Here is a 19,657-nt window from a genome sequence, read left to right on the forward strand (position 1 = left end):
ATTTCATCTTCCATCACTGATACCCTTTCTTCCAGTTGATTGCATCGGCTACTGAGGCTTCTGTATTATTCACATAGTTCTCGAAACTTGACTTTCAGCTCCACCAGCTCCTTTAAGCACTTCTCTGCATTGGTCGTTTTAGTTATACATTGGTCTAATTTTTTTTCAAAGTTTTTAACTTCTTTGCCATTGGTTTGAATTTCCTCCTGTAGCTCGGAGTAGTTTGATTGTCTGAAGCCTTCTTCTCTCAACTCATCAAAGTCATTCTCTGTCCAGCTTTGTTCCATTGCTGGTGAGGAACTGCATTCCTTTGGAGGAGGAGAGGCGCTCTGCTTTTTAGAGTTTCCAGTTTTTCTGCTCTGTTTTCTCCCCATCTTTGTAGTTTTTTCTACTTTTGGTCTTTGATGATGGTGATGTACAGATGGGTTTTTGGTGTGGGTGTCCTTTCTGTTTGTTAGTTTTCCTTCTAACAGACAGGACCCTCAGCTGCAGGTCTGTTGGAGTTTGCTAGAGGTCCACTCCAGACCCTGTTTGCCTGGGTGTCAGCAGCGGTGGCTGCAGAACAGCGGATTTTTGTGAACTGCAAATTCAGCTGCCTGATCATTCCTCTGGAAGTTTTGTCTCAGAGGACTACCCGGCCGAATGAGGTGTCAGTCTGTCCCTACTGGGGGGTGCCTCCCAGTTAGGCTGCTTGGGGGTCAGGGACCTGCTTTAGGAGGCAGTCTGCCCATTCTCAGATCTCCACCTGCATGCTGGGAGAACCACTACTGTCTTCAAAGCTGTCAGACAGGGACATTTAAGTCTGCAGAGGTTACTGGTGACTTTTTGTCTGTCTGCCCTGCCCCCAGAGGTGGAGCCTACAGAGGCAGGCAGGCCTCCTTGAGCTGTGGTGGGCTCCACCCAGTTCGAGCTTCCTGGCTGCTTTGTTTACCTAAGTAAGCCTGGGCAATGGTGGGCACCCCTCCCCCAGCCTTGCTGCCGCCTTGCAGTTTGATCTCAGACTGCTGTGCTAGCAATCAGCGAGACTCCATGGGTGGAGGACCCTCTGAGCCAGGTGCAGGACACAATCTCTTGGTGTGCCGTTTTCCAAGCCCATTGGCAAAGCGCAGTATTAGGGTGGGAGTGACCCGACTTTCCAGGTGCCATCTGTCACCCCTTTCTTTGACTAGGAAAGGGAACTCCCTGACCCCTTGCGCTTCCCAAGTGAGACAATGCCTCACCCTGCTTCAGCTCAGCTTGCGCATGGTGCGATAAGCCGACTGCCCTACACCCACTGTTTGGCACTCCCTAGTGAGATGAACCCGGTGTCTCAGATGGAAATGCAGAAATCACCCGTCTGCTGAGTCGCTCACGCTGGGAGCTGTAGACCAGAGCTGTTCCTATTCGGCCATCTTGGTTCCACCCCCCCCATAAGCTCCTATTGAGAGTTTTTAGCATGAAGCACTGTTGAATTTTGTCAAAGGCCTTTTCTGCATCTATTGAGATAATCACGTGGTTTTTGTCATTGGTTCTGTTTATATGATGGATTATGTTTATTGATTTGTGTATGTCGAACCAGCCTCACATCCCACGGATGAAGCCCACTTGATCATGGTGGATAAGCTTTTTGATGTGCTGCTATATTTGGTTTGCCAGTATTTTATTGAGGATTTTTACATCAATGTTCATCAGGGATATTGGTCTAAAATTCTGTTTTTTTGTTGTGTCTCTGCCAGGCTTTGGTATTAGGATGACCAGCACTTTTCATAAAACCTTTGGTGGTTCCCACTGGAGAAAGCTCCAAATGCTTCAACTTTGCATTGAAAAGCTTCCACCACTGACTATGACCTGTATGTCCTGCCATATTCCCTGCGGCTCATAAACCCAGCATCTGCACCCTCCCTTTGGCCTTCGCCTGTGCCACTCCTCCTGCCTGAGATGCTGCCCAGCATATCTCATGCTGGGGGCTTTCCCTGGCACACGGTGGCCCCCTCTGGCTCTGAGATCCTGGAGCACTTGCTGTCAAGGCAGCTTAGCTGGCTCTCTGATCTACCACCCGGTCCTGTTGGGGACATGCCATTTCATAGATGTCCTCATTGCCTAGACTGGATCAGGAGTCTTTTGAGGATAACCCGTCTGTTCTGCCTCATTGCCTCCCCGCCCCCACTCCCAGCCCTCAGTAGGGTCTCCACCAGTGCCTGTGGGTGGTGAGGATTCGTTGGTGGCCAGTCCTGCTGAAGGTCTGGAGGACATGGGAATCATGTGTGCCAGATTTAGCTGCTGCTGAGCATAGGAAGGCGATTTCTGTGTTTATGTGAAAAATATTAACAAATGATGAATCACAGGTTAGCCCAGTGGTTAGGTGTAGCAGAGGGAAGACAGAACGTGTTCCATTAAGTGTTTAGATGAGTGGGAGCCACTGGTACCAATGGGAGGGGACGGGAAACGTGGGATGGAGACAGCTGGGGACTGGGCCATGGAAGGAGTCAGTGTTCACCTGAGGGCTCTGGATAGAAGCCGAGGAGCACTGAGTATATGAGCCGATACCTGGCCACCCATGCACCAGCCCTCACCTTTGCCCCATAGGAGGGAAGCCCTGAACCCTCTAGAAGGAAAGTGTGGTCTCAGGTGATACCCCACACAGAGAGCAGATGCAGGGGTGTCAGCAAAGAGGAACAGCCCAGGCAGCAGGAGTCAAAAAAGAAAGGGGAGGGGACACAATGCCAGGCTGCAGGCCCAAGCTGGCCACCGCTGAGCTAAGTGGAGTCTGTCCTACTGGGATCTAATTCTCATCTCTCTCCCACCCAGAGACCCAAGAAGGGAATGCATTTTTCCATCTGTTTCTGTCCTCCATTGGTCAAGAATTGTCCCCACAGAGCAGTAACCCCCCTGCTCTTGCTCTTCCAGGCTATGCATGTGAGAGTGCCAAGTGGGTGCCCACAGGCATCCCACACCATGCCAACCCCAGGGCAGGAAGGCAGAGACATGGGGCCTGGGCCACAGATTCTCCCCATGCACAGCTGTGCAATTACTGTGTGCAGTGAACTGATACATGCACAAGTGGTCAGGCATGTTAGAGTGAATTTGAAAACTGGAACATTCACTAATCACAGATTAAATCTGACTCCATTTGCTGTTGGACAGCAATCTTTGTGTTTCTACCTGAACTATTGACATTCTAGCAAAATTTTGTTTAGCAAGCATTCACGTGGCACCTATGGAATACACCAGGCTAGGTGCTACAGGGTTGGAAAGATGAAGAGAGGAATAGCTCCCAATCTAGCCAAGGAAACCAGCATGGACACATACTCTCTTCAGTGTCACCCCTTACAGAGCCAGAGTTAGCAAGATTTGGTGGTATTAGAGAAAGCTTATCAGTTCCCCCTGAGAGGTAGGGAAGACTTCACTGAGGCAGTGTCACTTCACTGAACACTTAACTTCACGGAGGGAAGACTTCACTGAGGCAGGCATGGAGGGCACCCTGCCAGGTGGAGTGTGGAGTGTGGTTGGTGTTCATTTGGATGCAAGCCCCATTCTTGGCTCAGCAGTTTTATTAAACTCTAAGGGCCAGATTTGGCCAACTCCCAAAGCAGGAATTTTTTTTAATTTTTTTTTTAATTATACTTTAGGTTTTAGGGTACATGTGCACAATGTGCAGGTTTGTTACATATGTATCCATGTGCCATGTTGATTTCCTGCACCCATTAACTCGTCATTTAGCATTAGGTATATCTCCTAATGCTATCCCTCTCCCCTCCCCCAACCCCACAACAGTCCCCGGAGTGTGATGTTCCCCTTCCTGTGTCCATGAGTTCTCATTGTTCAATTCCCACCTGCGGTGTTTGGTTTTAAGAGACTAGATGGGAGTCCCTGCAGGGGACCCAGGAGCCTGCCTCAGGCTCCAGCCTGGGCGGGGCGCCAGTGGGTCTCCATCTCGCCGCAGCACATCTCTGGCCCTTTCTGCCTTGTCCGCCTCTGCGCCTCCTGAAAACACCTCTCCTGGTTGCCTTCCTCAGGAGCGGGGCGGCCCGGGCCAGGCCGGCTCCCCACCGGGCGCTGCTGGGCAGGGTTCCGGCGAGGGATGCGGGCTCTGGGAGGAGAACGCGCAGCTCCAGGACGCGGTGCGGCGGCTGCGCGCGGAGGTGGAGCAGCATCAGCAGGAGGCGCAGCAGCTCCGCGACCAGCGCAGGTGGGTGACCCGGCGCCCCCCACCCCCCCCCCGGCCCTCCACCCCCCCCCCCCAGCTTCCTTCCTTCCCCCTACTGTGGCTTGCTGAGCCTGAGACCTGAAATGGGTCCCTCCCTCAGCATACTGCCCCACAAGACACTAGACACTTAATGTGCCAGCATTTCACAGATGTTACTCCTCTGACCCATGAAAAGTCCCAGAGCTCCAGAAATTCTGTATCTCAAAACCGCAGAGGAAGTGCCTTGAAATAAAAGAGGGAGTTTGGCTGGGCGCGGTGGCTCACGCCTGTTAATCCCAGCACTTTGGTTGGCAGAGGCGGGCAGATCACGAGGTCAGGAATTCGAGACCAGCCTGGACAACATGGTGAAACCCTGTCTCCACTGAAAATACAAAAAAAAAAAGTAGCCGGGCGTGGTGGTGTGTGCCTGTAATCCCAGTTATTTGGGAGGCTGAGACAGGAAAATCGCGTGAACTCGGGAGGAGGAGGTTGCAGTGAGCCGAGATCGCGCCATTGCACTCCAGCCTGGGTGACAATGCACGACTCCGTCTCAAAAAAAAAAAAAAAAAAGAGGGAGTCCTGTTTGTTTCCCTGCAAATCAGGGCATTTATGAGACTGCGAATTGGACCAAAAGTGTCATCAAATATCAAATCCAACCTTACGGAGACGGTGTGGTGGAATAGTTCAGACCATGCGGTGTCTTCTTAACTAGCTGTGCTCTCTTAATTAGCTGTGTGAGGTTGGGTGAGTCAGCTGACCTCTCCCAGACTGAGTCCTCTGGAAAATGGGGATAAGACTCCAGCCTTGGCTGGCGTGGTAGCTCACGCCTGTAATATCAGTACTTTGGGAGGCCGAGGCAGGCAGATCACCTGAGGTCAGGAGTTCAAGACCAGCCTGGGCAACATAGTGAAACCCCGTCTCTACTAAAAATGCAAAAAGTAGCCAAGCGTGGTGATGTGTGCCTGTAGTCCCGGCTACTCGGGAGGTTGGGGAGGGGGGATTGCTTGAGCCTGGGAGGTGGAGGTTGCAGTGAGTTGAGATCGGGCCACTGCACTTCAGCCTGGGCGGCAGAGCCACAATCTGTCTCAAAAAACAAAACAAACAAAACAAAAAACCTGGCCTGTCAGGGCTGTTTTAGAGTGCAGTGGAATGTGTGCAGGAGGCTTGGGATGTCCCTAGCATGAATGAAACGCTTGGTTAATTGTAGAAGTGAAAAACCTATCATCAATCCTGAACTCAGAGCCTTTTATCCTCTTGTTGGAAAGTTTTAAATACAAATTCAATTTCTTTAAAGAAATAGGATATTTCATATTATCTATTTCTTAAGTGAGCTTTAGCAGTTTGTATCTTTCAAAGAATTCGTCTACTTCATCTAAGTTTTTGAATGTCTTAATGCCAATCATAAAATTGCTCATAATTTTCTGTCATTTTAATGTCTGGAGGATTTCTTTTTTCTTAATATTTGTCAACTGTGTACATTGAACCCTGTTGTGTTGGCCCAAAATTGCTTTGAGCCTTGACTGTGCTTGTTCATTTAATTTTTTCTTTTCTTTTCTTTTTTTTGAGACAGAGTCTCGCTCTTTTGCCCAGGCTGCAGTGCAGTGGTGTGATCTCGGCTCACTGCAACCTCCACCTCCCGGGTTCAAGTGATTCTTCTGCCTCAGCCTCCTAAGTAGCTGGGATTACAAGCGGGCACCACCACGCCCAGCTAATTTTTTTTTTTGTATTTTTAGTAGAGACGGGGTTTCACCATGTTAGTCAGGCTGGTCTCGAACTCCTGTCCTCGTGATCCTCCCGCCTTGGCCTCCCAAAGTGCTGGGATTACAGGTGTGAGCCACCGCACCCAGCCCAATTTAATTTTCATAGCCACTTCTTTTGATAAAGGTGAGGGATGAAGATTCAGGGAGTGGCCAGGCGTGGTGGCTCATGCCTGTAATCCCAGCACTCTGGGAGGCTGAGGCACGTGGATCACCCGAGGTCAGGAGTTCGAGACTAGCCTGGCCAACATGGTGAAACCCCCGTCTTTACTAAAAATACAAAAAATTGGCTGGGCCTGGTGGTGGGCGCCTGTAATCCCAGCCACTTGGGAGGCTGAGGCAGAAGAACTGCTTGAACCCGGGAGGCGAAGGTTGCAGTGAGCTGAGATCGCGCCATTGCACTCCACCCTGAGCAACAGGTGCAAGACTCTGTCTCAGGGAAGACCTGGTCTCCCAGGTCTGAGTCCCAGCGTTCAGGCCATACTGATAGAGAATCTCAGCCTCCTGCCTCCCCGCCTGCCCCAAGTGAAGAGTGTGTTTTCTGGGGCTCCCCTGCAGGGCTGCTCTCCATCGCTTCCACCTAAAGTCTGTCCCCATGCTCAGGTTTCTCCTTCTGAGATGGGAGGGTGCTGAAAAGGGGTCCCATAGTGGGGGTTTGTCCTGGACCCCACAACTCAGAGACTTCAGCTCTTCTTCCCACAGGTGTCCTCAGATCACAATTTCTCCCCACCCAGATCTCCCAAACTGGGCAGCAACGAGGGAAATAAACCCCAGAGCCCAAGGGGTGCTGTCCCCGGAGCTGGGCAAGCCTGGCTGTGCTTTCATCCACCACAGGTTGCTGGAGGAGACTCAGCAAACCCAGCACGCCAGGGAGGTGGAGACACTCCGCCAGGAACACCGGAAGGAGATGCAGGCCATGGTGGCAGATTTCAGTAGTGCCCAGGCCCAGCTCCAGGCCCGGCTGGCTGCCCTGGAAGCCGAGTAAGTGAGGCCTCGGGCCCCAGGGAGGGTCTTGCAAATTTACCATTCAGTAGGGTGGCCAACTCACCCCAGTGACCCTGGGATTTCCTGGTTTTCAAATTCAAAGTCCTGGGTTCTGGCCAGGCACGGTGGCTCACGCCTGGAATCCCAGCACTTTGGGAGGCTGAGGCAGATGGATCACTTAAGCTCAGGAGTTGGAGACCAGCCTGGCCAACATGGCGAAACCCCGTCTCTACTGAAAATACAAAATTAGCCAGGTGTGGTGGCACACGCCTGTAATCCCAGCTACCCTGGAGGCTGAGGCAGGAGGATCACTTGAGCCCAGGAGGCAGAGCTTTCAGTGAACGGAGATCAGGCCCCTGCACTCCAGCTTCAGCAACAGGGCAAGTTCAGGGCAGGAGCGGGGGTGTGGTGGGGGGAACTAGCCAGGGGCTCATCAGTCTCCCTTCATTTTATGAGGCTATGTTCCCCTTTTCTGCAGGGCAGTGGGAATCTGTGAGGAGGAGCATTGGTTTAACCTTCACACTTGGAAGAAATCAGAAGGATGAGGGCTGCTCAATTAGAATTGTTATTCCCACTGGTCCCTCATGCATACATATTGCATTTATTCATTCAACAAATATTTGTTAAGGACTCATTGTATGCCCAGCACTGCTTTAGGCTCTGGAGTTATAGCAGGGAACAAAACAAAGACTGCTCTCACAGGCTCACAAATTCTGCTGAGAATTCGGATAAGAAATAAGCAAACAGGCTGTGCTTGGTGGCTCATGCCTGTAATCCTAGCACTTTGCATGGCTGAGGCTTGAGCCCAGGAGTTCGAGACCAGCCTGGGCAACATTGTGAAACTCCGTCTCTACAAAGAATACAAGAAAAAAAAAATTGCTGGGCATGGTGGTGTGTGCCTATAGTCCCAGCTACTTGGGAGGCTGAGGTGGGAGGATCGTCTGAGCTCAGGAGGTTGAGGTTGCAGTGATCTGTGATTGCACCCCTGCACTCCAGCCTGGGCTACAAAGAGAGAGAGACTCTGTCTCAAAACAAAACCAAACAAAATAGACTCTGTCTCAAAAACAAAAGGAAAAAAAAAAAAGCAAACAGTTAACATCATACCAGGCAGTGAAAGTGCTGGAAGACAGGATTGGGAGTGGCAAGGGTGGGCAAAAGAAGGCCTCTGTGAGGAGGTGATGTTTAAGTACAAGGAGGTGAGGGCACTCCTGAGGCATCTGGAGGAAGAGCATTTGAAGCAGATGGAACAGCAGGTGCAAGGGCCCTGGGCCTGCTTCATGCTCCTGAAAACAGCCCAAAGGCTTGTGTGGCTGAACAGAGTGAGACGGATGGTGAGTGGGAGGAGAGGGGCTGGGTGAAGGGACCCCTGCCCTGATGGGAAGGAGTTTGGATGTGTTCAGAGTGCCCTGGGAAGCCATCACAGGGTATTGGGCAGGAGTGACATGGCCTGACTTGCCTTTTAACAGGGTCACTACTGACTGCTGAGAAGAAACGGGGAGGGGGTGACTAGCAAGAAGACCATTTAGGATGTGATGGCAGCAAGCCAGGTCCAAACAGGTGAAGCCACTTGCCCAAGGTCAGGCAGCATTAATTCAGTTTAAATGTCACCTGTCTGACCTTTAGCCTGAGCTCTTAAAAACTTCTACAGTGTCTCCAATACAAAGCAAATCATCCAAAAGCCAGCAGGAAAGGTTTTACCAGCTACAGTCTAAGGGGCACTTACTATATGCCAGGCTCCCATTATCACATTGAATTCTCACAACCACCCAGTTTCATGCCCATTTTAAAGGAGAGGGAACTGAGGCCCACACACAGGTGAAATGATGCCCAAGGTCACATATCTAGAAAAAAGAAGAGCCAGTATTAGAGCCGGGTCATGTCACCCAAAGCCCTGGGCTCTTATCAACTCCAGTCAGTAGATTATCTGCATCCCCAGCCCTCCTCTCCTCACCACCCAGTTACTCTTCTCTGGCTTCACGCTGAAAAAGCAGTGGAGGCCGGGCGCGGTGGCTCACGCCTGTAATCCCAGCACTTTGGGAGGCCCAGGAGGGCGGATCACGAGGTCAGGAATTCCAGACAAGCCTGGCCAACATAGTGAAACCCCGTCTCTTCTAAAAATACAAAAATTTCCCTGGCACGGTGGCATGCGCCTGTAGTCCCAGCTGCTCAGGAGGTTGTGAGGCACAAGAATCGCTTGAACCAGGGAGGCAGAGATTGCAGAGAGCCGAGATCAGATCGCGCCATTGCACTGCAGCCTGGGCGACAGAGGGAGACTCCGTCTCCCAAAAAAAAAAAAAAAAAAAAAAAAAAAAAAGCCATGGGTACTGGCCACTGGCCGCGCTCTGTGTCCGCCAGCAGATGGCGCCAGAGCATTAAGAGAACCTACGGGGCATTTTCCTGCCCTGGGCTGTTCTCCCAGCAGCATCCCCGGCTCTTGAAGGCCCGCTGAGTGCAGCATCTATGTGCACACACGGACCTTTGCTTCCTGGCCCTGCAGCCTCAGGGGACCTGACAGAGCTGGGATCCTGGGTTCTGCAAGCCATCTCCCCGAGGGGCCCTGGGCAAGCCTCTGCTATCTGGGCCTCCCTGGCCGGGCTGAACACAGAATGGCATTCCCATCGTGTGCACTTGTTCTCCCTCTTTGTTGAGTAATTGCTGTAAGGGGGACTTAACTGCATGCCTGCTTGGAACAGGCTGAAAGATTCCGGAGAGAAGCCAGGGAAGGGAGCGTCCAGGCCTGAGGACCTTCAGCTCATAGGCCGCCTGCAGACCCGCCTGAAGGAGAGAGAGGACATCATCAAGCAGCTCACGGTGAGGCGGTCAGGGGGCACCTCGGCCACGTACCTGGCCGGGCACTGCGGGTTCCCCCGGGAGGGGCGTTCACTTGCACCCAGCATTTCTCTAGGTGCCCTAACGTCTTATAAAAAATCCATTCTTGCCGGGCGCAGCGGCTCAAGCCTGTAATCCCAGCACTTTCGGAGGCGGAGGCGGGTGGATCACTTGAGGTCAAGAGTTTGGGACCAGCCTGGCCAACATGTTGAAACCCCATCTCTACTAAAAATACAAAAATTAGCTGGGTGTGGTTATGGGCACTTGTAATTCCAGCTTCTAGGAAGGCTGAGGCAGGAGAATCACTTGAACCCGAGAGACAGAGGTTGCAGTGAGCCAACACAGCACCACTGCATCCCAGTCTGGGCAACAGAGCAAGACTGTCTCAAAGAAAAAAAAAATCCTTTCTTTTCTATTATTAAAGAAGACAAACTCACTAAAAAATTAATACAGGAAAATAGAAGGCAAAAAAAAATCACTTTACTCCCAAGTCCAACAGCATTTGCCCCATGTTAATACTCGTTTTTTAACTTAGGGAATTTGAGAAAATCTAGAATGGCTTAGGTTTGAATTGTAGTAGAATCAGTAAGTGTTTTTATTGTTGATCTTTTTGTAAAAATGACCACCTGTTTTCTACTTAGCAAAGCCACTCCCTAGGCCCCTTGAAAAGAACCCAGCTCCCTCTGATTCAGTATCCAGCCAAGGCCTGCTGGTCATTTCTGCTCCTGCCCACCTGCCTCACTTCTGTATCTCCCTGTGCTTTGAAAATTAGGTGACGTTGATAAGGAATTATTGTTCATTTGCTACGTGTGAACAAAGGTATCCTGGGGTTTTTTTTTTTTTTTTGAAGTAATCCTTATTTCTTAGAAATACATATTGATGTTTTTACAGAGAAAAATTATGTAATAACTGGAATTTAGTAATACAGCAGGAGAGAAAAAAGTGGAAAATGATACACACAAACAAGACTGGCCATATAGTTATTACAGGTAAAGTGGGGATGGATTTCATTACCCTCTCTACGTTTGTATATGTTAGACAACACAAATGTCAAACAAAATACAGAGGAAGAAAGAAGGCAAAATCCTCTGCATACCTGGGGGTTTTCTTTCTTTGCCTTAATTACTAACTTTCTGCAGTAGGTTACCCTCACATGCTAAGAACAGTTGAATTTCCAATTTCCTAAGGCATCAGCTTGCCCTTTTCAAGAGGGGCTGGGGACATAAAAAGAGCAAAGGTGCTTCCTCAAAAGCTTCAGTGCCTGGTAGCTTCCCACTGACTTCCCCTTCCTCCCCTGGACTTTCCTTCTCTTTCTATTCTGCCCTCACAGCCATCTTCCTTCAAGTCAAACCCAATGCTGTGTGGTTAGCCTCATTTAGACTCAGTTGTATTGGTTTTCTAGGAAGAGAGAAGATTTCACTATGCAGCATTCCCCAGTGCCATGTCCCACCGGAATCGGTCTTTCTCTTTCAATCCTCACCCGGGATATTTGACCCCTTCCATGAAGGTAAATTGGTTCTACTGGTTTTAATGCATTACACAATTCCATTGGTTTCATTTTTCTTAAAGGTAACCACAGGTTATTTACGGGCTGGTACGCTCAGAAAAATATTCACTAAAAAAAAAAAAACAAAAAACCCACATGTTTATATCTGGCTGGGTGGATTGTGTGATTATTTTTTATGGGATTTTGTATTTTCCAAATTTTCTAGAATAAATGTGTGTCAGTATTAAGAATAGCTCTATCTAGGTGATGGGAGGGAGAAGAAGAGTAAGAATCTTCCACTTAACTATTTCTGTACATATTTTTGCAATTTTTCACAATGAGCATATTCACATCCAATTATCTTATCTACTATCACAAAATCCTAAAGGCTCTTAAAAAATAGTATTTTTGGCTGGGTGCAATGGCTCACACCTGTAATCCCAGCACTTTGGGAGGCTGAGGTGGGTGGATCACTTGAGGTCAGGATTTCAAGACCAGCCTGGCCAACATGGTGAAACCCTATTAAAAATACAAAAATTAGCTGGGCATGGTGGCAGATGCCTGTAATCCCAGCTACTCAGGAGGCCAAGGTAGGAGAATCGCTTGAACCCAGGAGGCAGAGGTTGCAGTGAGCTGAGATCACACCACTGCACTCCAGCTTGGGCAACAGAGCAAGACTACATCTTAAAAACAAAAATAGTATTTTTAAAAATAGTTCATGGGACAATACACTTGTGACCTAACTAATGTGATCTCGTGTAGTTTTTATGTATCCCTCAGTGTGACAAAATGTAAGTTTCACTCCAGAAATGTGAATGCATTTGAGGCTAGGGTGGGCCCATCCCCTGCTGGGGGTGTTCTATGACCTTCTAAAATCTTAAACAAAATTGAGTTGCAAAACACATCCATCTCCAGAAGTTTTGGTTAAGAGGCTGTGAACATACATATTTATTTATAATACAAAATGAAGATTGGAGGGAAAAGTGCTTTAAAAAATAGCATGTAAGTGTATAAATGAAATTGTTGCTTCTTCTCTGATACAATTTTGATTGGGTGAGCATTATTTGCTTTTACAATAATGCTTTGTTTTTTTGCATTGCATTGCACTAACCTGTCCATTAATACAAACAGAAAAAGAAGGTGGAGGACGTGCCCAGCCGCGTGGTCAGCGTGCCAAACCTCGCCTCCTATGCAAAGAACTTTCTGAGTGGCGATCTGAGTTCCAGGATTAATGCCCCTCCAATAACTAAGTCACCCAGCTTGGACCCAAGCCCCAGCTGTGGCCGGACCTACAAACCCAACCAGTCTACAGATGCAAAAACTGCCACAAGGTTTGGGGGATGTTGGGGACAGAGGCGCTTATTCTATTTCCCCGTAGATAAGAGGGGAAGTAGGATTCTTTCTGGCACCTGCTAAGTACCTGGCATTTGGGCGATATAAAGAGTAGCAAAACAAGCCCTGCCTTGGAAAAATGGTAATTTAGCCAAAAGGGAAAGACTGTGTAAGAGAAGGGAATTATGTCATTCTTTGGAAGGGGTACTATTCCTGGTACCAAATTCCAGAAGGCCTTTTTTCTGGATGATTAGACAAGGGACACTGAATCACTTACCTGAAAACTTCAGCATGGGTTATACAAAAGGTGGACTCCATCTGGCCTGGAGGTCTGAATTCAAATTACAGTCTTCCTCATTCTTAGCTGTGTGGCCTTGGACAGGTCACTTGACCTCTCCAGGTCTCCATATACCTTGCCTCTAAAATTAAGATAATACAGCACCTAGCTCATCAGACTGATGTCAGACTAAAGGAATTAATCCATAGGATGTGCTTAGCACAGGACTTGGCACAAAAATCTTCAATATAGTTTTGGTATTATTACTAACATTATTCCTCAAGATTTACTGTATCACCTTGGAATTCTAAAGTCTCTTAATCAGGCCAGGCTTGGTGGCTCACGCCTGTAATCCCGGCACTTTGGGAGGTGGAGGTGGGTGGATCACCTAAGGTCAGGAGTTCGAGACCAGCCTGGGCAACATGGTGAAACCCATCTCTACAAAAAATACAAAAATTAGCTGGGTGTGGTGGTGTGCACTTGTAATTCTAGCTCCCCGGGAGGCTGAGGCACAATGATTGCTTGAACCCAGGAGGCTGGAGGTTGCAGTGAGCCGAGATCATGCCACTGCACTCCAGCCTGGATGACAGAGGGAGACTCTTTCTCAAAAAATAAAAATAAAGTCTCTTAACCTGTAGGTTTGGTTAATCCTGCATTATCAGAGCTACAACCACTAAGTCTCAAAGGAACAATGGAGAACCAAACAGTGGTGACACTTCTGTTTTCAAAATGAGGGTCAGGTACTCCCTCCCCAGCCCCATCCCTTGCAATCTGTTTCCCACTACTACCGTTGGCCAGTCCCATTCGGGTATTTTTGAAGAGTAAACAAGCAGTTATCTTTCCCTGACAAGATGGTGGGGTATTAAGCTGTTTCTTGCATAATTTTCAAAACCATATAAAAAACCTTTTTTTGTTTTTAGGACCCCAGATGGTGAAACGGCCCAAGCCAAAGAAGCCCAGCAGAAACAGGGCTCTCCGCACCAGGAATGGTTCACCAAGTACTTTTCTTTCTAAGCTAACCTTTGGGATACATCACAGAGGATACTTGAAAAACATTTCTTTTAAATCATCTGATTGAAGGAATGAACTAACACCAACCAACCAAATAATATGCTTGTAAGATGATTTATATATGATAGCTAAAACAAATTTTGGCATTAACACTTCATACTGTTCTGCCAGGAACAGTGGCTCACGCCTGTAATCCCAGCACTTTGGGAGGCAGATGGATCGCTTGAGTCCAGGAATTTGAGACTAGCCTGGGCAATATGGAGAAACCCCATCTCTACAAAATATACAAAAATTAGCCAGGCATGGTGGCGTGTGCCTGTGGTCCCAGGTACTCGGGGGACTGAGGCGGGAGGATCACTTGAACCTGGGAGGCAGAGGTTGCAGTAAGCCAAGTTTGAACTCCTGCACTCCAACCAGCCTGGGTGACAGAGGGAGACCCTGTCTCCAAAAAATATATATATATATTGTTCCATGGTGACAGTTCATTACAAATATCTTGACATTAAACCAGTGTTATTAAAACTCATCTATAGGAAAATGTTATTAGCGTTACTAATGACCTATACCTTGTATTTCTAGTGTCCATAACATCATACTCCATTTTGTGGAATATCAGACTTTGTGATTTCCATGATCTACTTTAAAAGTGGTTGTACTTGTCCTTAGGATGCTGGTCAACTCCACTGGAAAGCTGTTTCTATGTAAAATGATGCAATTCCAAAATGCACATCTAACCTCAATAGGAAGACAAAAGTTAAACAGGAAAGCCAACTAAAAACAAACCAAACCTACCAGAAATGGATGGTAGCATGCTTGGACTGAATATTTTCACTTCCTTGGTCTAAGACAAGCAGCAGATTATAGATGGGATAACACCTACCTCTAAAAGGGCTTTGCAAGGATTAAGCAAGATAACATAAATTAACATGAACTGCAATTAAGTACCACAAGGTTTTTCTGTAAATAACCAATCCTAGCCCAGTTATAGGTCTCAGTGTAATGACCGTAGTGCCAACATGATCATTTGTGAAGGTCTCTAGACTATCTGTTCTTTGAAGTCAAAGATCTTCTAGACTGGGCACATGGCTCATGCCTGTAATCCCTAAACTTTGGGAGGCTGAGATGGGAGGAGAACTTGAGGCCAGGAATTTGAGACCAGCCTGGGCAACAGGCAAGACCTCCATCTCTACAAAAAAAATAATTAGCCCAAATAAAACCCAGCTACTTGAAGGCTGAGGTAGGAGGATAGCATGAGCCCAAGAGTTCGAGACCAGCCTGGGCAAAATAGTGAGATCCCATCTCTACAGATTAAAAAAAAAAAAAAAAAAAAAAAAAAAAAATCTCCTGAACCTCTGGTCTTTGGGTTTGAGCCATTTGCCTCATGGTGTGTTGCTTCTTCACTGCATGAATTCCCAGTGGATTAAAGGAACCGGAATGGCTGTTCACAGTGCTTACCTTGCTCTCAGTCCACAATGATTTGTCTTACCTTCTGACAGAGCAATGTGATTTGACAAGACTCAATACAACTTTTAGGGGGCAAAATATTTTTTCAGTCTTTGGTGCTGGCCCAGAAGGTGGCCCACAAACCAATGTTAATTCTATGCATTGTCAAATCTTTGCTCTTTGAATAAAACTTTGAACAACTGGGCAATAAAAATGGTTGACTTGTATTAATTTTCCACAGAAAGGTAAAATTAGATGAAGACAGCTTGGAAATAGAAAGTTCAGTTCACATTAACCTCAATAAAAAAAAAAGCTGATTACATAAGTATTAAAGGTAAATTTACTGCCTAATCAAAACAAGTCTCCAATACATTTTTAAATGCAAACACTTGTCACCATATATTAACGCACCATATTGTTTTTCATTACCAAGTATTTTTTGTGAGTTTCCCGCTTAGAGTGTCTTAGTTCATACAGGCTGCTCTAATAAAATATCTTACTTATACTGGATAATTTATAAACAATAGAAATATGTCACTCACGGTCCTAGAGGCTAAGTCCAAGATCAAGGCACCAGCAGATCTGGAGTCTGGGGAGGGTCCATTCCTCAGAGATGGGTGCCTGCTACGTGTCCTTACTTGGTGGAAGAGGCAAGAGCGCCTCCCTGAGCCTCTTTTGTAAGGGTACTTATCCTACTCGAGGGTGAAGCCATCATGACTCCACTGCTTCCCAAAAGCCCCACCTCTTAATACTATTACATTGACATTAGGTTCTAACATGAATTTTGGGAGGGACATCAACATTCAGGACATAGCAGTGAACAATGTAGGACTGCTCTTTATTTTGTGCTTTCAAAAAGACTACATACAGGTGGTTCTATTTTTGTGTGTTGAAACACTTTCCCAGGCTACACTTTGCATTTCTGTCCTTAAACTAAGCATGATTCCTGGGCAAGGAGAGAATTTTACTGGTTGAGATCATACATCGGTTTTGACTCCTTTCTTGCTGCAGGTGACTGAAAAGATCTTTCAGTCTTAAATTTCTAAATTCTACCCTGCAATGATATCTTTGTTAACAAAATCTTTGCATGCTTCCATAATTTTTTCTTGAGGCCATATGCCTTGAGTATTGAAGTAAGGCATTTAAGGACACAAACTTAAGCTTTTTGTTTGATATTACCAAACTGCCATTCAGAAAGTTTCTAACAATTTACACCCTTACCAGCAGTAAATGAACCTGCTGTGCCCTAACACTACTGACAAAAAAATACAATTTGATAAAACATTCTATTTTAGTTTGCATAATGATTCCATCTCTCAAGAGCAGAGCGGTCTAGAGATGACAGTGATGGCGTAGAGGTGACAGTGGAGATGAAGAGAAATTATCCAATTCGGGATTAAGTTAGGAGAGAGAAAAAAACAGTATTTGATGGTAAATCTCTTCAGGCTGTATTATGACAGGGGTGGAAGAGTTAACATGTTCCTGCAGCAAAACTGACAGGAACACTATCTGTTCCACATGAAAGCAAACTGTTTTGTAATTGGGGTAGGTAAGAATGGATTCACCCAGTCAATGGCTGCACACCACATACCTGAGCCCTTAACTGCTCTAACATTGATGTAATATCCAACCCAACATTTGTGACTGAGGCTACTTGGTTAATTTTTCTCCAGGATCCATCTGGATTCTGCAGATGAGGCTGGCAAATTAAATGGAACTATGATAGGGACCATCTTACTGCATCTATCAGATTTCCAAGGGCAGCACTGATCTTTACCATCACCTCACCTCCACCCCCACGATGCAGTATTGTGTGTTTGCTTTTGAGACGGAGTCTTGCTCTGTCACCCAAGCTGGGGTGCAGTGGCACCATCTCAGCTCACTGCAACCTTGGCCTCCGGGGTTCAAGCGATTCTCCTGCCTCAGCCTCCCAAGTAGCTGGGACTACAGGCACCCGCCACCACGCTAATTATTGTATTTTTAGTAGAGACAGGGTTTCGCCATGTTGGCCAGGCTGGTCATGAACTCCTAACCTCAAAGTGATCCGCCTGCCTCAGGCTCCCAAAGTGCTGGGATTACAGGTGTGAGTCACCACGTCTGGCCTCAGTATTGTTTTTGATTATTTCTACCAGCGCCTCCAAGATAACGACAGAGGCCCCGGGCACTCACAGTCACCTCATCCGTTCCTCACTATCCCTCTGCAGGGAACTGACACTCTACTGTCCTTGTGTGCAGTACTCCTCTTATCTCCCACAGTTTGACTCCTCACATTCCCCTCCACAGGGATATCTTCCCAGGGTACCACTGGTGGAATCCTCAGCAACTGGGCCACCCCCTCGTGCAAGTGACTGTCCATACCTCACACGCTGCTCCAGATGGGTTTTGCTACCAGTTGGGCAGTGAGTGAGCCAGTCCCCAAGCCCCATCCTACTGCCTGCTCTCAGACCACATCCAGTCACAATTGTCTCAGTCAGGTCCTCCACCAGGCATGCCCCGAGACACAATTAGAAATGCAAGACATTCACTGGGGGGTGTGAATGCCTTCAGCCAAAGCCCACCAGAAATGCCTGTATTTGAACAAGTTGGGTCTATTCATCACAGAGAACCATAGGGCTTCTCAGACAGAGGGTGTCACAAAGAACCTCTTTTAGGATTTTGGCCCTGGTTGGGTGATTTCAAGGAAGTGAGGATTCACTCCATTGGATGCTGTCAGAGTGGGGGCAACTGTAGGATTGAGCATCTCAATACGTCTTATTTATAGGAAGGTGGACTAAGTAGGGATAAAGGTATAATTGCATATATATATATACACACACACACATATATACACATATATATACACACACTACACACACACACACACATATACACATATATATACACACTACACACACACACACATATATATATATAGCAGCTATCACTCGTTTTAACCAGCAGAAGGATGTTTGGTATTTTGTGAGTGGTAAACTGACCTTGAATTTTCTTTGTACGTGCTTAGACAAAATTATTAAGTGGTTTATTTTATCATGGCCTGACAGCAACTTTGGGGTTGGTTTATGTCCAACGGGAGAATGACATGACCAAACAGTGTTGTCAGCTTCTGAATGTCAGGGACAGGTGGTTTTTTCTTTCTCAGGAGAAACACCTATGTTAGAGAAAGGGGAGAGGAAACAGAAGACAGGAAGAGCCTATGATGTAGGTCTGACAGGTGGGCCAAGGAACACTGGGGCAAAAGAGGGCAGGACAGCTCCAAAGATGTCATGGCCAGGCTGATGGAAGCGCCCAAACAGACTGCTCAGTATTTTTTTTATTTTTTTTTTTGAGATGGAGTCTTACTCTGTCACCCAGGCTGGAGTGCAGTGGCTTGATCTCGGCTCACTGCAACGTTCACCCGCTGGGTTCAAGCGATTCTCCTGCCTCAGCCTCCCGTGCCCGGCCTCAGACTGCTCATTAGAGGAGTCCTGTGTCGGGCAGAAATGGCCTAGCACCTGGACCTCCACTGTGCTTGGTGACAGCCAGGACCAGCATGTCCTGGGCAGGAACATGGCGGCAGGTCCCCAATGCCAGGAGCTTTTGTAATTGAACTCCTTGAAGCTGCTTTCTTGAAGGGAGGACTGAGCAGCACTCCTTCACAACCTCTAGAGGCCCAGGACCAAACACTTGGGAATGTCAACAGTTAAGACACTTGGGTAAAGGAGAAAAGAGGAAAGAAGGGAAGACGCATGAAAAAGAATTAAGTTTAAGTAAAGAAGAGAAGATGGGCTGGGCACGGTGGCTCATGCCTGTAATCCCAGCACTTTGGGAGGCTGAGGCAGGCAGATCACTTGAAGTCAGGAGTTCAACACCAGCCTGGCCAACATGGCGAAACCCCGTCTCCATTAAAAATACAAAAATTTTAAGGCCGGGCGCAGTGGCTCACACCTGTAATCCCAGCCCTTTGGGAGGCAGAGGCAGGTGGATCACAAGGTCAGATCGAGACCATCCTGGCCAACATGGTGAAACCCCATCTCTACTAAAAATACAAAATTATCTGGGTGTGGTGGTGCACACCTGACAGCTACTCGGGAGGCTGACGCAGGAAAATTGCTTGAACCCGGGAGGCAGAGGTTGCAGTGAGTCTAGATCGCACCACTGCACTCTAGCCTGGAGATACAGAGAGACTCCATCTCAAAAAAAAAAAAAAAAAAATTAGCCCAGCTACTTGGGAGGCTGAGGCAGGAGAACTGCTTAAACCTCTGGGAGGCAGAGGTTCTTCTGGGAGGAATATCAAATGGCTAAAAAGGTCACCCACCAGCTTTGATGTCGGGTGGCAGGAATGTCCAGCAGGAGACAGTGCTGCCAGCTGCTGTTTGTAGAACACACAGGCTACC

General features: G+C 47.5%; 1 protein-coding gene across 1 annotated transcript in view; it reads left to right on the forward strand.

The window, feature by feature from the left end:
- The window catches only part of FAM184B (family with sequence similarity 184 member B), a 147,555-nt gene extending 133,414 nt beyond the window's left edge, over positions 1–14,141 (forward strand). Inside the window, exons 13-18 of the mRNA XM_030801156.1 lie at positions 3,996–4,168; positions 6,757–6,903; positions 9,600–9,717; positions 11,138–11,242; positions 12,353–12,552; positions 13,751–14,141. Of these exons, the coding sequence (XP_030657016.1) occupies positions 3,996–4,168; positions 6,757–6,903; positions 9,600–9,717; positions 11,138–11,242; positions 12,353–12,552; positions 13,751–13,844 (837 nt within the window). The 3' untranslated portion in view covers positions 13,845–14,141. The remainder of the gene's footprint in view (positions 1–3,995; positions 4,169–6,756; positions 6,904–9,599; positions 9,718–11,137; positions 11,243–12,352; positions 12,553–13,750) is intronic.
- The last annotated feature ends 5,516 nt before the right edge of the window (positions 14,142–19,657 follow it).

The sequence above is a fragment of the Nomascus leucogenys genome, chromosome 20 (genome assembly GCF_006542625.1).
Source record: "Nomascus leucogenys isolate Asia chromosome 20, Asia_NLE_v1, whole genome shotgun sequence".
In the NCBI taxonomy this organism is placed as follows: Eukaryota; Metazoa; Chordata; class Mammalia; order Primates; family Hylobatidae; genus Nomascus; species Nomascus leucogenys.